The sequence below is a fragment of the Tetrahymena thermophila genome (assembly GCF_000189635.1).
Source record: "Tetrahymena thermophila SB210 genomic scaffold scf_8254590, whole genome shotgun sequence".
Classification (NCBI taxonomy): domain Eukaryota; phylum Ciliophora; class Oligohymenophorea; order Hymenostomatida; family Tetrahymenidae; genus Tetrahymena; species Tetrahymena thermophila.
The window spans coordinates 645,073-670,184 of NW_002476361.1; the positions used below are offsets into that span (position 1 = coordinate 645,073).

At 20.2% G+C, this 25,112-nt stretch overlaps 4 protein-coding genes across 4 annotated transcripts; all 4 read left to right on the forward strand. All coding sequences in view use genetic code 6, as the record gives it.

Moving 5' to 3' along the window:
• Positions 1–52: 52 nt before the first annotated feature.
• TTHERM_00256750 (transmembrane protein, putative) lies at positions 53–4,406 on the forward strand (the record flags this gene model as incomplete). Its single annotated transcript, XM_001019130.2, has 5 exons — positions 53–725; positions 792–3,425; positions 3,703–3,901; positions 4,024–4,267; positions 4,395–4,406. The coding sequence occupies 5 exons, from the start codon at positions 53–55 to the stop codon at positions 4,404–4,406; spliced, it is 3,762 nt and encodes a 1,253-aa protein (XP_001019130.2).
• Positions 4,407–8,885: 4,479 nt separating this feature from the next.
• Positions 8,886–13,491, forward strand: TTHERM_00256760 (transmembrane protein, putative; the record flags this gene model as incomplete). The annotated part of the gene is made up of 7 exons (XM_001019131.3): positions 8,886–9,061; positions 9,215–9,575; positions 9,693–11,916; positions 12,608–12,806; positions 12,921–13,164; positions 13,288–13,369; positions 13,481–13,491. 7 exons carry the CDS (start codon positions 8,886–8,888, stop codon positions 13,489–13,491), a joined length of 3,297 nt encoding a protein of 1,098 aa, XP_001019131.3.
• Positions 13,492–14,013: 522 nt separating this feature from the next.
• TTHERM_000256779 (transmembrane protein, putative) lies at positions 14,014–14,708 on the forward strand (the record flags this gene model as incomplete). Its single annotated transcript, XM_012798407.1, has 2 exons — positions 14,014–14,257; positions 14,311–14,708. The coding sequence occupies 2 exons, from the start codon at positions 14,014–14,016 to the stop codon at positions 14,706–14,708; spliced, it is 642 nt and encodes a 213-aa protein (XP_012653861.1).
• A 2,852-nt stretch (positions 14,709–17,560) lies between these two features.
• TTHERM_00256780 (hypothetical protein) lies at positions 17,561–20,750 on the forward strand (the record flags this gene model as incomplete). Its single annotated transcript, XM_001019133.2, has 2 exons — positions 17,561–20,449; positions 20,646–20,750. The coding sequence occupies 2 exons, from the start codon at positions 17,561–17,563 to the stop codon at positions 20,748–20,750; spliced, it is 2,994 nt and encodes a 997-aa protein (XP_001019133.2).
• Positions 20,751–25,112: the final 4,362 nt, after the last annotated feature.

The window sequence follows — 25,112 nt, forward strand, 5'->3', positions numbered from 1 at the left end:
TTCCTATTCATTATTTCGCTAAACTGTTAAAATAAAATTATAAATACTAAGCATGATGAAACAAAAACATATAGTAGCTACAGATTTAATTTCTAAAATCGAAAGTATGCAAAATTAAATAGCTTAATTAAAGGAGAATTTAAATTATTTAATTTAATTAAATGATGATAACTTGGATCTTTTAAATTTACAAGCTCTGTTTCTGGAAAATTTGAGCTTTTCAGAAAAAGATATAAACTTATTACAAGTCAATAAATACAAAAAAAAAAGCTATTACTAAAAATATTATTTAAACAGACAAAATGAAGATGACATGTTAAGTTCTATGAATAACAATGATAAATTTGATGAAAAAACTTGTATAATTTTTGCAAGTTACAGAGATACTGAAACCTTAACAATAAATCAAGTTTCATCTAATTTTTATAATTTATTTGGCTTCACAAGCAGAGATAATATCTATAATCGAAATATTGAATCTATTATACCTCTTGCATTTTAGAGTGTACATAAAATGTATATAAAACAATATTTAGAAGATTCAATAACATGCAATATTTCAAATGATACAAAAGAGTAATTAGAATAAAACGAATAAGATCATGAAAATGACGAAAATGAAGTAACTCCAATTAACTAGCGATAAGGTTACTTATTTAATTAACCAAAATTCTTATCAGAGAATTAAACTGGAACAAAAAATAAAAACTATTAATTATAAAACTGTAAAATGAATTAATAGATAATATTTGCATCTCTAAACTAAATGTTTATTTTACCTATTAAAATAGATATTAAAACAAATGAATATAATGAAAATGGAACATTTGGATTGGTAGCTAAAATAAAACAAATAAATGAAGAATATTAATATATTCTATTCAATGAAACAGATCTAAGTGTTATTGGTCTCACTCAATAAATACACGAGATATTCTTTCCAAATTGTAACAATCTCTAAAAAATTAATTTGAGATAAATTTTCCCCTTTTTGATTGGAACTTAAAATAAAACAAAAATTGAAGATTCACATATTTAATTTAACGAAACGACTTGCAGCACTAATAATACAAAATAATAGTTTCATGTGAATTTAACAGATGACGTGCATTATATCTTTAGAGGTTAATTAAAAGATAAATTAACTATTAAAAAGAAATTAGCATTTATAATTATATAGCAGGCAGATGAAATAAACAACACTGTAAACACTCTAAACACTCTTTATAGAAGTACAAAGAGATTAAATAAAGCTAAATCATATAAAGAAATTTCATAATATAGTTTTAATTATGTAGAATTATTTGTTCGAAAAATAAAATATCATGGAGTAAATAATGTAAGTTATGTTGAAATAGTAAAAATAAAATAGCTTAATCCATCTAGTTAAGCTCAAATAATCCTTCAAGAAATAACTAATGTAAAAAAATAATAGATTTATTCTTAATTATTTGAACATCCAAGCTAGCTTTAAAATATAATATCAGATTTAGAATAAAATCAAAATATTAATAGCTACTTATAATTTAATAGCTTTTACACTTAGCTTCAATATAGCTCTAGAAATTTGAATTAAGGTAATTAATTACTATAAATAAAATAAAATGATACTCCTATTGACTTTACATAAGCTGATTTTTAAAAAGTATAATAATTACTTGGTGATGAAAGTACAAATATTGAATAAATTAAAATGGCCTCAAATAGAATAGAATACGATGATTTTAATTGTTTATCAGATGCAACAAGTAGATTTACCTTAAACTAATTCAGAGAATAAAAAACATTATAAAACTTCAATGAAAAACTGCAACTTAATTAGTTGTCTTAGCTGCAAAGTAATATTGCATAAGGACAGGTATTTATTTAGTCATTTTAGGAAAACTAAGTAAGCAGCAGCGATTTATAAATGAAAGTGGATTTTGCTAATAACAATTTGGATCATTAGAACCTTATAGAAGATTAACTAAACATAAGCAGCACTTGTGCCATACCTATTCCTTAAAAATCAAATAAAGTTATTAACATAGAATTAGTTTCTCCAGATAACAGCTAATTCATGAAAAATTGTTCTAATCAATTATCATTAGCTCAATTATCAGATTAAAATTTAGATGCTCTACAAATAAAATCATATGAATTTATTTCAAATAAAATTAAAGAAAATGCTTATTTAGATGTAGAAAATAGTAATGAAGAAATTAATAAAAAATGTAATAATACAATCATTCCTTTACAAATTAGCATAAACCCTAGCAAAATTTTTAAGTCAAATAGCTTCAGAAAAAATAAAATCACCAATACATTAAATGATGCTCTAAATGGCAAAGAGAAAAAAAAATTTATTAGAAACTCTTATTAGCATAATACTGTTAACTAGATATAAAAACAAAAAAAAAAGGAACAAGTTCAAGATATCATTTACGATATTGCTTCTAGCACCTCCCATAATTCATATTATACTCCAGTGAAGAGATAGCTAACACAAATTATGGAAGATTCTTCAACCCTAAAAGTTATAAAACTAATAAAAGTTATTGGAGTTATTTGTTTCGCTGTCATGGTAGGCATCACTTGGTTATAATTTAACTCAATGGATAAGTTTCTATTAGAAGCTAATTAAGACTACAAAGACTTTGGCTGGCCCACAACTTATTCTTGTTCTCTAAGCGATATCCTGAAATATAAAAATATTTAATTTCTTACTAATTATACAAGAGTAGTTTTCACTGACAGTAACTAAAGGGAACTATTTTATAATCTGACACAATAAAATATGGAGAATACATTCTCAGATGTATTAAGATTGTTAGTTTAAATGGAAAATGCTAACTCATAAAGAGAAGTATTTAATAGAGTAATGGAAGATAAAATGACTTTTTACTTTGGGTAATTATACAATCCTGCATAGCTTAACTCAACTACATCTGACAGTACTGATTTAGTATTCTTAAATTATACTAGTACCTTAGAATATGGCGTAATTTTAAATGTTCAAAATATCTTCCGTTATATCAACAACATGGGTAATGGAAGGCCTGAGTATTACTTAATATAAAATTAATTAGAAGCAATTAATTAATTAAAAGATTTATAAGAGTATATAAAAGATAGCTAATCATAAAAATAGGAATATATCCAAAATTAACTCTATATCATAATCATGATTTTAGTTTTAATTAACACATGTTGTGTTGCCATCATAATACCATTATATCTCTATATTTAAAAAGAAAGAGATTCTATAATTTACCTATTTACTACATTTCCAATTTAAAAGTTAGATAATTTGATCAAAAAAATATAAAATTCTTACTTTAGCACAAATACTAACTCAATTTATTAGAATTAAAACAACTAAGTAATTATTGATACACTTTTATAATTATAAGACATCGATAATGAAAAAAATATAAGAAAGCATAGTATTAGCTCTATCACAAGTCTCCCTAGATATAATAAAAAATTATTTTTTGTTTGCTTCCTTATTTATTCATTGATAATATGCTATCCGATAATTGTTAAAATCTTAAGTGCTGATTATTTAACAAAATCTGCTTTAGATCTTTAAACAATATGTAATTATAAACTTTTTTTAATTTTATATTTTCAATTAAAATGAATATGAAAAAAAAATTTTTACTTTTTTTATTTTTTATAAAAAAAATAATATTATTTATTTATTTATTATAATTTTAAAAGCGAAAGTCTACTAGCTAAGATCATATCTATTGTAGAATATTGCGATGCATTTTAATGTTTTATTGATGAAGGCTAGACCAAGATTCAAGCCTATGAAGCCTAATATTTATTATGATTATTTATATGCCTTACTTTAATAATAGGATGAAATAAGTTAGGATATATAATGGATAATAAATTCATAGTATTCAGATTAAAGGTATTTTATTTTATTCAAATCTACACATAAATTTCATTAAAATAAATGATCAATTTAACAAAAAACATAAATATTTATTTTTATTATTTTAATTTTTTAGCTTTATTTAAATATATATATAGATTTAATTAAGACTTGTACGATAATTTCTTTTTTTCTGCCTTTAAAACAAATTTGTGCGAAGATTTTAAGAATTATCCTTAGTTCAATACTAATCCTAAAAAATTAAATGTTGAATAATGCGATTCAACACAATAAAAGTTCTTATAATAAGGTTTCTCAGTAGCTTATAAAAGTCTTTTTAGCATGTTTACTGAACTGTACAATATATATATAATACCAGATGACAGAGTATCAAGATAATAAGTAAGATAAATATTAAGAAATCTTGATATTTAGGAATACACTGCTTTTACTGAATTTTTAGATGAAACAATTATCAGTTTAAATTAATTCATTTTAACTTAAAATAATATTTTTTATAGTTAAATAGAATTATAATTGATTGCTTTGATAGTTTTTTAAATGGTATTAATGCTTTTAGTATTCTTTTTTGGTTGGATTACTTTCAGTAATTATTTGAATTACTAGCTACACAAAACAAAAAAGTATCTATAAATTCTAGACATTAATACTTTAATTGAAAATCAATACATTTAAAATTATATTAAAAAAAATTTAGTTGTTTAATGATAAATTAATTTTTTATTACTCTATTAGTTATGTAATTTATTTATGTTTATTAAAGTAAGCTTTACATATTTAATTTTTAAAAATTAATATTAATATAAATTAAAATCCCTTAATTGTACAAACATATGCTAATTATAATATAGCTCTTTAAATGTATATTTATATTGATAATCTATTTATTTTCTAATAATGTGATTGATTTTTAACTTTTGTTTTGCGAGTTTATTTTTTAAATATAGTCCTATTTCATTAAGTTCGATAATTCAAAAAAATATTTTCTTAATGATGGGAAAATACTTCTTTCCTTGAAAAGAAATTAATTTTTCTATTAGCTATAAGTTAGTAATTAATAAAGTTAATTTTAAATGGAAGTAACTGAATACAATTTATTTTACAATTGAGAAATAAGAAGATAGATTCTATTTATTAATAAATAAATAAAGTATTATTTCACTTTAACAAATATTAATTAATTAGTATAATATTTTTTTGAATCCTTGCGATTGCTTTGGGTATGCTGCTCTTTATGTTAATAATAGAAAAATTTTTTAGCTATTTCATCACAACTCCCCAAATAAAAATGCTTAATTAATAAGAATTGGTTAAAATAAAATTTACTGTAATTTAGATTAACAAAAAAAAAAAACTTTCACTAAAAACAAAATCAAAAAAGGCGGAACAGGTAATAGTTGTCAAGTAGTGTAACAGGGTCTTCTTTGTATTGATGTATTATTATTGTTGTGGTATGTGATCAAAATATAAATTTGATTCTTCAAATATTTGTGATAAATTGTAAAACAAATCTACTAATTTTTTTTATCTTAAATATAAATGTTAAAATAAAATTATTTGGATTGAAATTAAATATATATTTACTATTAATTAAATAATTTTTATTTTTATAAAATGAATTGAGTGAGTTATAATCAAAAAAATACAAATCTAATTTATTTATATTACTTAAATCATTCTATTTATTTTTAGTAATTTACTAAATTATACGACATAAAAATATATTCTAATAGAACTAACTACTCAAAAAATGTAAACTGAATCTAATTTAAAAATTAAATAGAAATTTGATAATTAATTACTGCTATAAATTTGATAAACAAGATTTTTTAATGCAATCAAAAGAACCATAATTAAAACCATCAAATCAATAATTTACATTCCAAGCAAGCATCCATCCATTGTCAAGGACTATTACTAAGATTAAAAGTATGTAATTGTATTTAAAATTAAAAAGGATCCTATCGTTATAACTAAAGGTACAATCAGCGAATGAAGTAATCATTTACTAAAATGAAAAATTATTTGACAGCAAAAATGTTTATATTTTTCTTCCCTCAATTTCTTACAATTATTTATAATGAATATATCATCCATCAACTTTATAAAGCTTAATAATTGTAATGATTGATTTTTAAAAATATCATAAGTCATTCATTTATTTCTTTTATAGATTTTTTTGTTAATAAAATGAAAAAAAAAAAAATAATTAATTTTTGCTTAAAATGGATTTTCTTCTTTTCAAAATAAAAAGAAAGAATCAGTTCATAGTTTTTAAAATTTAAATTAAAAATACCTTTATTTATTTATAATTATTTTCTATAGAACCAATTATTAGTTATTTGTTTTGATTAAATAAAATTTTGTGATCCAACCAAATAAGATATCCTATTAATCTTGTTCCTAAATATAGTAACAGATTGTTAAAATTTTATTAAAAAAATAAAATGTTTGTTTACAACTTAATAAATATATTAATGTTTTAAGTTAAGTTCTAAAAATATCTAGTTTATGAAAATAATTAAATTAATAATAAAATAGAAAGTTTGAAAATATTAAATGTTATATTTAAATTTTGATTGGTTACATTTAATAGGTTCAGTTTTAAAGTCAACTTTTTAATGCTAATCATTATTATTTATAATGTAAAACGAATAAAATAAACCATTTATTATTGAATAAAATTAAATTTACAAAAATATAATTATTTTCATTTCTTTTTTGTGATTTTTTAAAGAAAATTTTAATGATGATGATTAATTTAAAATTTAAGATTACATTAATTAATATCGAAGCTAATTTATTTTCAATTTAATATTTTATATTACTGAATGAATAATTTAATATTTAATAAACAAATGATCCTTTTAATTCAAGTAAATGATATTTTTTTAGTGTAATAAATGATATTTACTAGCCTAAAATGTTTAAATACTTAAAAACTCAAGCAATTATATAAGATTTAGGCAATATTGTTCATAAAATAAATTTAAATAATGATTAAAAATGATCTATTTTTTTATTTAAACAAAATGAGCAAAAATAGTATAATTTAATTGATTTTTGAGCTTTTAATAACTTTTTTTTTGATAATATTTAATGGTTAAAAATCAAAATTTTAATTATAAAGATTGATTTAATTTGAAGATGTTTAATATCTTAAATGATGTTTATCCGCAAACCTAATTTATCAGATAATAGATTACCAAAATAAAAAAATTTTAAGAAAATATATTTATAAATATCAAGTAATGATATGAGTAAATTATAATTTATTTTTTTCATATTAAAATCATAAATCAATGAATAAATAAAGTAACAAGTAATTTTAATTTGCAGGGTTGCTAAAACTCTATTATACTGAGGAGATATATAGATTGGTTCACTTGTTTCCTAGAAATAAACCAGCTTTTTAAATATTAATAGTTTTAAAGTACTTACTATTATTTTAATTATCACTGTCAACTCAATTTTAAGAAACAATAGATTATGATTTTAAAATAAATTTCATAATACAGATTGGAGTATTTAAATATTTAAAAAATAATATTAATAATATCATTTACTCTTTGATATTTATTAATGGAATGCTATTGATATATATAATATTTGCACTTTTTAGATTCATGTATTTGAAATTTAGGATGATGATGAAAGTTAACAAGAATTATAATTAGGAAATTGAGATGTAATTAGAAGAGTTTATGTATGAATAAAGCAGCTGCTTAGACTAATTATTTTCATTCATGATTACTATTTAACAGAATATTTTTCACTTTCCTAGTGTTATTTTAGGTTTTAATAATTTAAATAACAATAGTGTCTCTTATGCTCTTTTGTCTACTTCAATCTTACTGAGTAAATTAATAATTATTCAATTAATTTTCTGTATGAATTATATGCTTTACTTAATTAATTTCAATTATAATTTAAGCAAAGAAAAAGAAACAAATTTTTAATTTTACTTTCGAATTATTAATTAATTTAACAAAATTTTTAAATATTTATTTATATAGATGTAATCACTTGTGACACAGACTATAACTATGAAATTAAATTTAAAGATTACTTAGCAAAACCTTTTAATATCTTAAATTTTTTATTCAAGATCTTGGTAGAAGTTTTTATTTTAGCAGCAATAGTTTACTCACCAGAAGACTAAAATTCTATACTATCTTGCTATTTTCTTATAAATGGTTTGCTTTCTTATTTTTTCTCTTACTATTATGATAATTTTTCACAATTAATAAACCTATTTACTCATTTAGCATTATTTTGTATGAGTGCAACTCTATAAATCTATATTTCATATAACATTCCTAGTTAATTGTTAAGTTACCTTTTTATGATTTATTTACCTTTAAGCTATAAAATAGCTTCTATAATAGTTGAAAGAGATTATTAGAATTAATAAAATAGCTTTCAGGAAATATATTAAGAAATATAAAATAATGATAAAAAATTTGATAGAATTTTAAGATTAAATATTTTTGACAATATTGAGAACTCAAAGTAAAATGAGAAAAAATACTTAAAATTTTTTAATTTAATTACAAATAATACTATATCAAACTAAAATAAGTTTATTAATTCATACAAAGAAACTAATGGACTTGATTAAAAATTCTAAAAGAATGAGTAAATTTTTGAAAATAATTATACTCAAGCATCAACTCAGCTAAAAAATCAATAAAATAGCTAGTAACCTCAGTTATTTGAAGATATTTCTGAATTAAAATTGGTAGAAAAAAATATAATGAAATTATTGAAAGATCAATTTTTGAAAACTTCAAACAACAAATTAAGAAGCAAATAAAATGGAATTTAGATTCTTCAAAGTGTATTTATATTTTTGATAGAAGTAAGCGAGTCATATAGAATATATTTCCTTACATATTTATAATTGATAAAAAACAAGAATTTATCTCTAAAGTAGAAATAAATATTTAAATCTATACATAGTATATTTTTAAAAAAAAGAGCTTTATTAAGAAAGAGAATGGGAAAGACAAATCCATTTGATAGTTCTTACTTACAAGTCATAAATTTCGAAAACAAGATGGAGAAATCCTATTCCTTATTTCGTTAGACTATTAATTTAAAATTACAAATACTTAGCATGATGAAGCAAAAAAATATTGCAGCTATAGAGTTAATTTCAAAAATTGAAAGTTTGTAAAGTTAAATAACTTTATTGAAGGATAATTTAAATTATTTAATTTAATTAAATGATGATAGCTTTGATCTTTTAAATTTACAAGCACTATTTCTGGAAAATTTGAGTTTTTCAGAAAAAGATATAAATTTACTTTAAATCAACAAATACAGAAAAAAAGGCACTTTCTAAAAATATTTAAACAGATAAAATGAAGATGACATATTAAGTAGTATGATTAATAGCGATAAATTTGATGAAAAAACTTGTATAATATTTGCAAGTTATAATGATACTGAAAATTTAACAATAAATTAAGTTTCTTCAAATTTTTATAATTTATTTTGCTTTACAAGTAGAGACCATATCTATGATAAAAATATTGAGTCTATTATACCTCTTGCATTTCAGAGTGTACATAAAATGTATATCAAATAATATTTAGAAGATTCAATAACCTGTGATATTTATTCAAATGATACAAATAAGCAATTAGAATAAAATGAATAAAATAATGAAATTGATGAGAATGAAGTAACTCCATTTAATTAGGGATAAATTTACTAATTTAATTAAACAAAATACTTATCAGAGAAGTAAATTAAAAATAAAAGTTTAAACTTTGAATTATAAAATTGTAAAATGAATTAGAAGATAATATTTGCATCTCTAAACTAAATGTTCATTTTACCTATTAAAATTGATATTAGAACAAACGAATACAAAGAAAATGGAAAGTTTGGATTGGTAGCTAAAATAAAACAAATAAATGAAGAATACTAATATATTTTATTCAATGAAACAGACCTAAATGTTATTGGTCTTACTCAATAAATGCATGAAATATTCTTTCCTAATTGTAACAATCTCTAAAAAATTAATTTGAGATAAATTTTCCCCTTTTTGATTGGAACTTAAAATAAAACAAAAATTGAAGATTCACTTATTTAAAATAACGAAACGATTTGCAACACTACTAAGAAAAAAAAATAGTTTCATGTGAATTTAACAGATGATACGCAGTATATCCTTAGAGGATAATTAAAAGTTAAAAACAAATTCTCATTTATAATTATATAGTAGGCAGATGAAACAAAAAATACTTTTAACACTCCTTATAGAAGTACAAAAAGATTAAATAAAGCTAAATCATATAAAGAAATTTCATCATATAGTTTTAATTATGTAGAATTATTTGTTCGAAAAATAAAATATCATGGAGTAAATAATGTAAGTTATGTTGAAGTAGTAAAAATGAGATAGCTAAATCCAGCTAGTTAAGCTCAAATAATCCTTCAAGAAATAACAAATGTAAAAAAATAATAGATTTATTCTTAACTATTTGAGTATCCAAGTTAGCTTTAAAAAATAATCTCTGAATTAGAATTAAATCAAAATATTAATAGCTACTTATAATTTAATAGCTTTTACACTTAGCTTCAATATAGCTCTAGAAATTTTAATTAAGGAAATTAATTAATTAAAATAAAAGAAAATGATACTCCTATTGATTTTACATAAGTTGATTTTAATAAATAATAATAGCTACTTAAAACTTTAGGCGATGAAAGTACAAATCTTGAGTAATTTAAAATATCGTCAAATAGAATAAGATACGATGATTTTAATTATTAATCAGAAGAAATGAGTAGGCTTACCTTAAATTAATTCAGAGAATAAAAAATATTATAAAAGTTGAATGAAAAACTGCAACTTAATTAGCTCTATTAGATGCAAAGTAATATTGCTTAAGAACAAACATTTATTTAGTTGTTTTAGGAAAACTAAATAAGCAACAGCGATTTATAAATTAAAGTAGATTTTGCTAATAAAAATTTGAATCATTAAAACCCAAGAGAAGATTACTTAAACAAAAGCAGCACTTATGACTTACCTAGTCCTTAAATAGCAAGTATGAATATTAATTCTAATCAACAATCATTAGCTCAGCTATCAGATTATAATTTAGATGCTTAATAAATAAAATCACTTGAATTTATTTCAAATAAAGAAAATATTTATTTAGATGTAGAAACTAGTAATGATGAAATTAATAAAAAATATAATAATGCAATCATGCCTTTAAAAATGACTAAAAATCCTAACAAAATCTTTAAGTCAAATAGCTTCAGAAAAAATAAAATTAACAATACATTAAATGATGCTCTAAGTGACAAAGAGAAAAAAAAATTGATGAAAAACTCTTATTAGCATAATAATGTTAATTAGATATAAAAACACAAAAAAAAGTAGCAAGTTCAAGATATCATTTATGATATTGCTTCTAACACCTCTCAAAATTCAAATTATACTCCAGTCAAGAGATAACTAACACAAATTATGGCAGATTAATCAACCTTAAAAGTAATAAATCTAATAAAAATTATTGGAGTTATTTGCTTCAATGTAATGATATGCATCACTTGGTCACAATTTAACTCGATGTATGAATATCTGTCAGAAACAAATTAAGACTACGAAGATTTTGGCTGGCCTACAACTTATTCTTCTTCTCTAAGTGATATCCTTAAATATAAAAATATTTAATTTCTTACTAATTATACAAGAATGAATTTCACAGATATTCACTAAAAGTAATTTTTTTATGATTAAATACAATAAAATATGGAGAATACTTTCTCAGATGTATTAAAATTGCTAGTTTAAATGGAAATAGCTAACTCATAAAGAGAAGTATTTAATAGAGTAATAGAAAATAAAATGACTTTTTACTTTGGATAATTGTACAACACAGCATTGCTTAACTCAACTACATCTAATAGTGCTGATTTAGTATAATACAATTATAGTAGTACCTTACAATATAGCATAATTTTAAATGTTTAAAATATCTTCCGTTATATCAGAAACCTGGGTAACGGAAAGCCTGAGTATTACTTAATATAAAATCAATTAGAAGCAATTTCTTAATTAAATAATTTATAAGTGTATATATAAGAAAATAAATCAGAAAAATAGGAATACATTCAAGATTAACTCTAAATTATAATCATAATTTTAGTTATAATTAACACATGTTGTGTTATGATCATAATACCATTATATTTTTACATTTAAAAAGAAAGAGATTCTATAATTTATCTATTTACTACATTTCCAATTTAAAAGTTAGATAATTTAATCAAAAAAATATAAAATTCCTACTTTAGTACAAACACTAGCTCAGTTTATTAGAATTAAAACAACTAAATAATTATTGATACACTTTTATAATTATAAGGTATCGATAATGAAAAAAATATAAGAAAGCATAGTATTAGCTCTATAACAAGTCTCCCTAGATACAATAAAAAATTATTTTTTGCTTGTTTCATTATTTATTCATTAATTATATGCTATCCTATAATTGTTAAAATCTTAAGTGCTGATTATTTAACAAAATCTGCTCTAGATCTTTAAACAATATGTAATTTATTATAAGCTTTCTTTAATTTTATACATTAAATTAAAACAAATAATTTAAATATTAAATATTTTAATAAAATAATTAATCTATTATCTTTTATTATCAAGAAAATAATGTTATTTATTATAATTTTTAAAAGCTAAAGTCTACTAGCTAAGATCATACCTATTATAGAATATTGCGATGCATTTTAATGTTTTATTAATGAAGGCAAAACCAAGATTCAAGCCTATGAAGCCCGAAATTTATTATGATTATTTATAAACACTAATTTAATAGTAAGAAGATATAAGTAAGGATATCTAATGGATAATAAATTCATAGTATTCAGATTAAAGGTATTTTATTTTATTAAAATCTAGATATTAATTTCATTAAAATTATTAATTTAACAAAAAGCATAAACATTTTTATTATTTTAATTTTTTAGCTTTATTTAAATATATAAATAGATTTAATTAAGAATTGTACGATAACTTCTTTTTTTCTGCTATCAAAACTAATTTGTGCTAAGATTTTAAGAATTATCCTTAATTCAATACTAATCCTAAAAAAATAAATGTTGATTTATGCGCTTCACCAGTTTAAAAGTTCTTATAAAAAGGTTTCTCAGTAGCTTATAAAAGTCTTTTTAGTACGTTTACTGAACTATACAATATATATATAATACCAGATGATAAAATATCAAGATAGAAAGTAAGATTAATATTAAAAAATCTTGATATTTAGGAATTCACTGCTTTTACTGAGTTTTTAGATGAAACAACTATCAGTTTAAATTAATTCGTTTTAACTTAAAATAATACTTTTTATAATTAGTTAGAATTATAATTGATTGGTTTGATAGTTTTTTAAATGGTATTAATGCTTTTAGTCTTCATTTTTGGTTGGATTACTTTCAGTAATTATTTGAATTACTAGCTACACAAAACAAAAAAGTATCTATAAATTCTAGACATTAATACTTTAATTGAAAATCAATACATTTAAAATTATATTTAAAAAAATTTAGTTGTTTAATGATAAAATTATTATTTAAAACTCTTTAAATTGTGTAATTTATATTTATTAAAGATTTCTATATTTAATTTTAATATAAATTAAAATCTCTTTATTATACTAATATTTGTAAATTAAATAGATGTTTTTTTAGATGTATATTTATTGATATTAATAATCTATTTATTTTCTATGTTATTGATTTTTAACTTTTATATTTTGCATTTTTCATTAAGTTCAATACTTTTATATAGATATATTATTTATGATGGGAAAATATTTGCTTCCTTGCATTTATTTATTTTATATTTATTTACAACAAGAGATTATTACTACCCTACCTGCAAGTAAAAATTTTGTTTTTAAAACTCGTTTTTTTTAAATTTGTATGGCAACTTACTCTATATTAATTTTATAAATAAAAAAATAAATTATTTTACAATTTAAATTATTTAAAAAAGCATTAAATTTTGATTTAAAAACTTAAAAGAAAAAAATTTTTTATTAATTCATAATTTTATTAATTAGCAATATATTATTTAAATTATGTTATTTTCACTAATAATTTCCTATTACGTACAATAGATTCTTATAGAACAAAAAAATAATACTGTTCAAAAAAAATAAACAGCGTCTAATTTTCAAATTTCTTAGAAATCAGATAATTAATTACTGCTTTTGTTACTGTCAAATTAAAGATATTTAAATTATTACTTTAATTAAAACCATCAAATAATTTATTTACATTCTAAATAAAAATCAAGGACTATTACTAAGATTTAAAAATAAAGTAATCACATTTGAAAATAGAAAATTCGTTAAATATCAAAAGTTATTTAATAGTAAGAACATTTATATTTTTTTTCTTATAGCTTCTATTAATCATTTTAGTGTTGTCTCAACTTTAAATCTTTAAGAAAATTAATTAATATGCTGATTTTTTAAAAAATCTCAAAAAAAACTTATTTATTTTGTTGATTTAATTCTGCTTTTAAAAAGGAAAAAAAAAAAAAAAATTTGTATCTGTATTTGTATCTGAAATGGATTTTCCTCTTTAAAATAATAAAGAATCTGATAGCATTTTTAAAAATTAAGTTATATTAATGATTTATTTTTCAATAAAATTAAGTCTCAATTATTCAATTATATTCAACATACTTTTGTTGTTCAAATAAGATATCTTATATATCTTGTTACTAAAATTAGTAACAACCAAATTGATAAATATTATTTAAAAATGAATTTCTGGTTTTAAATTATAAAAATATCAATTTTATGAAAACATTTGATTATTCATAAATTAGAAAGCTTAAAAAGTTAAATGTTATATTGAAAATGTAATATATTATATGTAATAGGTCCAGTTTTTAAAAGTAAACTTTTTCTTGTTAGATATAATTTAAAATATTTTAAAACATAAAAAATTTTTATTTAATATTATTTATTTATTTTTTTTTGAATGAAAAAATATAATCTAAAATTTTATAAATCGTTTTCATTTACTTTATACTTCTGCAAGGAATTTAAACATTTATTTTTATGATGATTATTATTTCAAATTTAAGATTAAAATTTATTGATTGATTGGTTGACGCTAGTTTACATTCTATTTACTATGATATTTAATGAATTAATAATTTATCATATAATTTATTTTGATAAATTATGTATTTTCAAGTAAATGATCATTTTTTAGTGTAACAAAAGATATTTACCTAATTAAAATAAATATTTATGTACTTATTTTGATAATAAATTTAAATTAATATAATTTTAAATAAGTTGAATTATCTCAAAATATTTTTTTTTTCTATTTTAAAAACCAATAAATTTCTTCAATTTAAATCAATCTTTACTAAAATTTAAATAAAATTGATAGTTTGAATTCATATAATTTTTTAATGGTTAATTAATTAAGTGAAATCTTGAAAATTAGAACTTCTTATTGAATTAGTATTTTTAATTAAATTTCACACATCAATTTAATTTTTCAGGCTTTTAACCGCTAACCAAAATACCTTACTTGCTCTAATTAAGGTGCATAATGAAATCAGTTTTTACCAAAAAATAATGCATCTTAATAAAAAATAAATTAAGATGTATTATGAGTGCATATTTCTATTCTATTAAAGCAGTTACGGTATTTATATCTCAAACCAAATATTTATAAATATCTAGTGAAGAATGACATAAATTATAATTTATTTAAATTAAATAAAAACATAAATAATGAATAAAAAAAGAAACAAATAATTTAAAGTTGCAGAGTTGTTAAAACTCTATTATACTGAGGAGATATATAGATTGGTTCACTTGTTTCCTAGAAATAATCCTGCTTTTTAAATATTAATAATTTTAAAATACTTTCTATTATTTTAATTTTCTCTGTCAACTCAATTTTAAGATACAATGGATTATGATTCTAAAATAAATTTCAAGGTTCACATTGGAGTATTTAAATATTTAAACAATGATAAATTCACAAATAATCTTATTTACTTCTTGCTATTTATAAATGGAATACTATTGACATATATGATATTAGGGCTTTTTAGATTCATCTACTTGAAATTAAAGATGATAAACAAGTTGAACAATAATTTTCATTATGAAATTTAGATGTAATTAGAAGAGTCTCTAAATGAAAAAAGCAGCTGCTTAGACTAATTTTTTTCATTGATGATTACTTTTTAACAGTATATAATTCACTTTCCTAGTATTATTTTAGGCTTTAATAATTTAAATAACAATAGTGTCTCTTATGCTCTTTTGTCTATTGCAATTTTACTGAGTAATTTAATAATCAATAAATTATTCTTAATTAATTATGTGCTTATTTTATTCAAATTCCAATTTTAGCATAGAAAAATAATAAAATTTTTATATTTTACTTTCAAATTATTAATTAATTTAACATATTTTTTTAATTTACTAAGATATGGTCACCTCTGATACAGATTATAATTATGAAATTAAACTTAAGGATTATTTAGCAAAACCTTTCACTCTCTTAAATTTTTTATTTAAGTTTTTAGTAGAAATTTGTATTATAGCAGCAATAGTCTATACACCAAAAGGCTAAAATTCTATACTATCTTGCTATTTTCTTATAAGTGGTTTATCTTCTTATTTTTTCTCTTACTTTTATGATAAGTTTTCGTAACTAATAAATCTGTTTACTCACTTCGCTTTATTTTGCATGAGCCTCACTCTATAAATCTATGTCTAATATAATTTTCATAGTTAATTGTTAACTTACCTTTTTATGGTTTACATACCTTTAAGTTATAAAATAGCTTCTTTAATAGTTGAAAGAGATTATTAGAATTACCAAAACAGCTTTCAATAACTGTATGAATAAATATAAAATGATGAGAAAATTTTAGAGAGAATTCTAAGATTAAATATTTTTGACAATATTGATAACTCAAAACAAAATGAAAAAAAATATTTAAAATTTTTGAATTTAATTACTAATAATTATATATCAAAGCAAAATAAGTTTATTAATTCTATGACAGATACAAACAATCTGAACTAAAAATTCTAAAATAATTCTTAAATTTATGAAAGTGATCATTCTGAAGGATAAAATTAGCAAAAGCACCAAATAAATAGCTAATAAACTAATTTATTTGAAGATGTTAATAAATTAAAATAGATTGAAAAAAATATAATGAAATTATTGAAAGATTAATTTTTGAAAATTTAAAATCGAAAATTAAGAAGCAAAGATAATGGAACAAAAATTCTTCAAAGTGTATTTATATTTTTAATAGAAATAAGTGAGTCATATAGAATATATTTCCTTGAATATTTATAATTGATAAAAAGTAACAATTTATCTTTAAAGTAGCAATAAATATTTAAATCTATACATAGTATATTTTTAAAGAAGAGAGCTGTAATACGAAAGAAAATGAGAAAAACAAATCCATTTGATAGTTCTTACTTACAAGTCATAATTTTTGAAAACAAACTGGAAAAATCCTATTCATTATTGTGCTAAACTATTAATTTAAAATTATAAATACTAAGCATGATGAAACAAAAGCATATAGTAGCTACATAGTTAATTTCAAAAATCGAAAGTATGCAAAGTTAAATAAATTTATTGAAAGAAAATTTAAATTATTTAATTTAATTAAATGATGATAGCTTGGAACTTTTGAATCTGCAAGCTCTATTTTTGGAAAACTTGAGCTTTTCTGAAAAAGATATAAATTTACTTCAAATCAACAAATACAGAAAAAAAGGCTATATCTAAAAATATTTAAACAGGCAAAATGAGGATGACATATTAAGCAGTATGGTTAACAGCGATAAATTTGATGAAAAAACTTGTATAATTTTTGCAAGCTACAATGATGCAAAAACCTTAACTATAAATCAAGTTTCTTCTAATTTTTCTAATTTATTTTGCTTTACAAGCAGAGACCATATCTATGATAAAAATATTGAATCTATTATACCTCTTGCATTTCAGAGTGTACATAAAATGTATATAAAGTAATATTTAGAAGATTCAATAACATGTGATATTTCTTCAATTAATACAGATCAGCAATTATAATAAAATGAACAAGATAATGAAAATGATTCGAATGAGGTAACACCAGATAACTAAGCTCAAAATTACTAATTTATACAATCAAAATATTTATCAGAGAAATAAACAGGAATAAAAAATTAAAACTATGAATTATAAAATTGTAAAATGAATTAGTAGATAATATTTGCATCTTTAAACTAAATGTTCATCTTACCTATTAAAATAGACATTAGGACAAATGAATACAAAGAGAATGGAACGTTTGGATTAGTAGCTAAAATAAAAAAAATAAACGAAGAATACTAATATGCTCTATTTAATTAGACAGATCTAAGTGTTATAGGCCTCACTAAATAAATGCATGAAATATTCTTTCCTAATTGTAACAATCTCTAAAAAATTAATTTGAGATAAATTTTCCCATTTTTGATTGGTACTTAAAATAAAACAAAAATTGAAGATTCACAAGTTTAAAATAACGAAACGATTTGCAACGCTACTAATATAAAAAATTAGTTTCATGCAAATCTATAACATGATATTATACTTAGAGGATAATTAAAAAATAAATTAAAAATTAAAAACAAATTATCGTTTATAGTTATATAGCACTCAGATGAAATAAACAACACATTAAACTCTTCATGTAACAATATAAAAAGATTAAATAAAGCTAAATTATAGAAAGAAATTCCATCATATAGTTTTAATTATGTAGAATTATTTGTTCGAAAATTAAAATACAAAGGAGTAAACAATGTGAGCTATGTTGAAATAATAAAAATAAGATAACTTAATCCTGCTAAATAAGCTAATATAATCCTTAAAGAAATCACAAAAAAGAAAAAATAAAATATTTATTCTTAACTATTTGAGAATCCAAATGAGCTTTAAAATATCATTTCAGATTTAGAATTAAATCAAAATACTAATAGCTACTTATAATTTAATAGTTTTTATACTTAACTTCAAAACAGTTGCATAAATTCTAATTAAAGTAATAAATTACAACTAATAAAAGAAAATGATACTGCTATAGATTTTGCATAAGCTGATTTTTATAAATAATAATAACTACTAAATAAGTAGTAAACTTTAGGTGATGAAAGCACAAACCTTGAATAAATTAAAATGGTTTCAAATAGAATTGAATACGAAGATTTGAGTTATTAATCTGATGGAGGTAGTAGTTTGGCTTTAAACAAATTCAAAGAATAGAAAGGATTATAAAAGTTGAATAAAAAACTGCAACTTAACTAGTTGGATTAGCTGCAAAATAATATTGCATAAGAAAAAACACTTATTTAGTCAATTTAAGGAAACTTAGTCAGTAAAAGTGATTTGTAAATTAAAGTAGATTTTTTAAATAAAAACATGAATTTTTAGAATCTTTAAGAAGATTAATTTAAAACAAGTAGCTATTATGCCTTACCTAGTCCTGAAAAATTAAATAAAACAATAGACCTGGAGCTAAATTCTCTAAATAACAGCTATTACTTGAATATTAATTCTAATCAACAATCATTAGATCTGCTTTCAGATTAGAATTTTAACATTCAACAAATGAAATAATATGAAATTATTTAAAATAAAACATAAGAAAATATTTATTTAGATGTAGAAACTAGCAATCGTGAAATTAATAAAAAATAAAATACTGCAATCAGTCCTTTAAAAATTAGTAAAAATCCTAGTATTTTTAAGTCGAACAGTTTTAGAAAAAAAAAAGTCAACAATACTTTGATTAATGCTTTGAGTAACAGAGAGAAAAAACAATTATTGAAAAACCCTTATCAAAATAATCATCATAATAAGCTATATAAAAATAAAAATATTAAAAAGTAGCAAGTTCAAGATATCCTTTATGATATTGCTTCAAACAACTCTCAAAATTCATATTATACTCCAGTGAAGAGATAATTAGAGCATATTATGGAAGACTAATCAACTCAAAAAGTAATAAAACTAATAAAAATGATAGGTATTATTTGCTTCAGTATTATGATATGCATCACTCTAATACAATTTAACTCGATGCAATAGTATCTGTCATAAGCTAATTAAGAATATGAAGATTTCAGCTGGCCAACAACTTATTCTTCATATTTAAGTGACATCCTTAAATATAAAAATATTTAATTTCTTATAAGTTATGCAAACATAAATTTCCGAGACAGTAACTAAAAGCAACTTTTTTATAATAAAATGCAATAAAATATGGAGGATACTTTTTTAGATGTATTAAGATTGTTAGCTTAAATGGAATTGGCTTACTCAAAAAGAGAAATGTTTACTAGAATATTAGAAAATAAAATTGTTTATTATTTTGGGTAATTGTATAATCCATAATTGCTTAACTCAATTACATCTGATACGCAGTTAATAAGCATAAATTATCCTACTAACTTACAATATAGCATGCTTTTAAATGTTTAAAACATTTTCCGATATATTCATAACTTAAGTAATGGAAGGCCTGAATATTACTTAATATAAAATCAGTTAGAATCAATTTCTTAATTAAAAAAATTATAACAAGATATATAAGAAAGCCATTCATAATAATAAGAATACATTCAATAGGAGCTATTAATTATAATCATAATTTTAGTTTTAATTAATACAGGTTGTATTGCGATCATAATACCATTATATTATCATATTCAAAAAGAAAGAGATTCTATAATTTACCTATTTACTACATTTCCAATTTACAAGTTAGATAATTTGATCAAAAAAATTTAAAATTCCTACTTAAACACAAATACTTGCTCAATTTATTAGAATTAAGACAACTAAATCATTTTAGATACAATTGTTTAATTATAAAGTATCGAAAATAAAAATAATATCAGGAAATAAAGTATTAGCTCTATAACAAAGTTGCCTAGATACAATAAAAAATTACTTTTTGCTTGTTTCTTTATTTATGCATTAATTATATGCTATCCGATAATTGTTAAAATCTTAACTACTGATTATTTAACAAAATCTGCCCTAGATCTTTAAACAATAAGTAATTAATTATAAGCTTCTTTTAACTTTATACATACAATTCAAACAAATAATTTAAGTTTTAAATATTTAAACAAAAAAAATCTAATATCTTTTTTTTTAAATAATAATTTGATTTATTATAATATTAAAGCAAAAGTCTACTATTTAAGATCATACCTATTATAGAATATTGCGATGAATTTTAATATTATCGTTATGAAGGTAAAACCAGGTTTCAAACCTATGTAGCCTGAAATTTATTATGATTATTTATAAACACTAATTTCATAATAGGAAGATATAAGTAAGGATATCTAATGGATAATAAACTCATAGTATTCAGATTAAAGGTATTTTAATTATTCAAATCTAGAGATTTATTTAATAAGAATCTTTCAATTTTGAAAAGATAAATAAATAAATATCTTAGTTATTTTAATTAATTTTGTAACTTTATTTAAATATATTAATAGATTTAACTAAAACTTATACGATAACTTCTTTTTTTCTGCTTTTAAAACAAATTTGTGCAAAAATTTTAAGAATTATCCTTAGTTCAACACAAATCCTAAAAAATTAAATATTGATTTCTGTGCTTCATCACAATAAAATTTCTTATAAGAAGGCTTCTAAGTGGCTTACGAAAGTCTTTTTAACCTATTTTCTGATTTATACAACTCATATAAAATAACAGACAATATAAAATTAATTGAATAAATAAGAAAAATATTAGAAAATATTGATATTTAGGAATTTACTGCTTTTTCTGAGTTTTTAGATGAAACAGTTATTAGTTTAAATCAATTTGTTTTAACTTAAAACAATATTTTTTATAATCAGATAAAATTATTATTGATTATTTTGATAGCTTTTTAAATATTGTTGATGCTTTTAATTTTCTTTTTGGGTTAGATTACTTTCAGTAATTATTTGAATCAATAGCTACACAAAACAAAAAGGTATCTAAAAATTATTGATGCTAATACTTTGATTGAAAATCAATATATATAAAATTATATTAAAAAAAATATTGTTGTATGATTGATGATAAAATTATGTTGTTAATAATTGTGAAAAGCAATTTTTATAAAGTTGAAATTTTAATTTCTTAATGTGACATATCTATGTTAACTATAATATTTTGTTTCTAAAATGTATATTTTATAAATAATTAATTTACTTAATTTCTATGAGATTGATTTTTTAACTTTTATATTTTAGATATTTTTAAATATAGTCCAATTTCTCTAAGTTTTATACTTATGTATATCACACATTCTATATATGATGATATAAATTTTTAGTAAGCTTTTGGAAAAAATTTCATAAAAGTATTTAACATCAAAAATGAGAATAAATATTAAATTATTGTTAAGATATAAAAAAAATAAATGAGATAGTAGTAGCTCTTTTTATTTGGCTATATTTAAATAAAACAATCATCTATATCTCTTCAGTAGAGAGCATATCATAAAATTATTTACTGGTTTATTAAAATAAAGAAAATTTGTGATAATCTTCTGTAAAACAAATCTACTAATTTTATTTATCTTAAATTTAAATAATAAAATAATGCATAGATATATAAAATTTTTTGCGTTAAAAAATATATTTGTTGGTAATTAAATGGTTTTTATTTTTACAAAATGAATAGAGTTATAATGAAAAAATATTCAAATTTAATTTATTTATATAACTAAGGTTATGCTATTTTTAATAATTTATTATTTAAATTATACTTGCCATAAAAAAAGATTCTAAGAGAGCTAATAATTATACTGTTCAAAAAATCTTAACTAAATCAAATTTAAAAATAATAGAAACTTTTTAATTACTGTTATTATTTTTGTTAAAAAAGGTTTTTTAAAAGAACCATAATTAAAACCATCAAATAATTAATTTACATTCCAAAAAAGCATTCATCTATCTATCTTCAAGGACTATTACTAAGATTTAAAAATATGTAAGCACTTAAAAATAAAAAGCATCCTATTATAATAACTAAAGGTATGAAGCAACCAATGAAGAATCATTTACTAAGTATCAAAAGTTGCTTAATCGCAGTAATGTATGATTGCATGTTTCTTCCTTAAATTTTCTAAAATCCTTTGTAATGAATATGAACGTTCATCAACTTTACAAAGCTTAATAATTTATGGTTTTTTATAAAATATCATAAGCCATTCATTTATATCTTTTATTAATTAATTTACTCTGCTATTAAAATCGAAAAAAATTATTTATTTTTATTTAAAATTGATTTTCTTCTTTTGAAAATAAAAAGAATCAATTAATTCATTCATAGTTTTTAAAATTAATATTAAAAATTCTTTTATTTATTTATTTAACCATTTTCTGTAGAACCAATTATCAATTATTTATTTTGATTAAATATAATTTTGTGATCCAAATAAGATATCCTAAATATATATTGTTCCTAAATTTAGAAATAGATTAAATAGATTAGTAAAATTTTATTAAAAAAATATATTTCTGGTTTACACTCAATAAAAATATTCGTGCATGCTTAAAGTTAAGTTCTAAAAATAAATATCTGATTATGAAAAGAATTAAATTATTCATAAAATAGAATTATATTTAAATTTTAATTAATTGCATTTAATAGGTCCCATTTTTAAAAGCTTTTAAAGTAAACTGTTTCATTTTTATCATAATTATTTAAAATGTAAAATGATTAAAATAAATAATTTACTATTGAAAAAAAGTGGAATTAATAAAATGGAAAATTATTATTTTAATTTTAATAGAACATTTTTATTTCTTTTTTGTGATTTAATAAAGAAAATTTTTATGATGCTTACTAATTAAAATTTTAAGATTACTATTAATAACGAAGCTAATTTACTTTCATTTGATTGTGTTATTTTACTGAATGAATAATTTAATATTTAATTTATTTTAGATTAGATACACTTTAATTCGAGTAGTAAATAATTTTTATGATATATATTTGCCTAAAATTTCTAAATACTTAAAAGCTCAAGCAATTATATATTATTTAGACAGTTTTTTTCATAAAATAAATTTAAATAATCATCAAAAAGATATTTATTTTTTACTTAAATAAAATTAGCTAATACAGTAAAATTTAACTAATTTATTTTTGAGTTTTTTATAACTTTGTTTTGATAATACTTAATGTTTAAAAATCTAAATTTTAATAATAAGGATTTATTTAGTTTGAAGAATTTAATATTTTAAATAAAGTTTATCCACCAACCTTATTTTTTCTGAATTTTTCAGATAATAGATTAGCTACCATAAATAAAAAAAATCCCAAAAATAATATATTTATAAATATCAAATCATGATATGTGTAAATTATAATTTATTTATAACATATTAAAATCAAAAGTCAATGAATAATTAAAAAAACAAATAATTTTAATTTACAGAGTTGCTAAAACTCTATTATACAGAGGAGATGTATAGATTGGTTCATTTGTTTCCTAGAAATAATCCTACCTTTTTAACATTAATAGTTTTAAAGTACTTTCTATTATTTTAATTTTCTCTGTCAACTCAACTTTAAGAAACAACAGGTTATGATTTTAAAATAAATTTCATAATACAGACTGGACTATTTAAATATTTAAAAAATAATATTAACAATATCATTTACTTCATGATATTTATCAATGGAATGCTATTGATATACATGATATTTGCACTTTTTAGATTCATGCACTTGTAATTTAGGATGATCAAGAAATTGAACAAGAATTATAATTAGGAAATTTAGATGAAATTAGAAGAGTCTATATATGAATAAAGCAGCTACTTAGACTAATTATTTTCATTGATGATTACTTTATAATAGAATATTATACACTTCCCTAGTATTATATTAGCTTTTAATAATTTAAATAACAATAGTGCTTCTTATGCTCTTTTGTCTATTGCAATCTTACTGAGTACATTAATTGAATTAATTATTATATGCTTTGATTAATTAATTAATTCCAATTCTAATTTAAATCAAGAAAATGAAACATATTTTTATTTTTAATTTCTAATTATTAATTAATATAATACATTTTTTATTTATTATTTTTAGATACAATCACTTGTGACA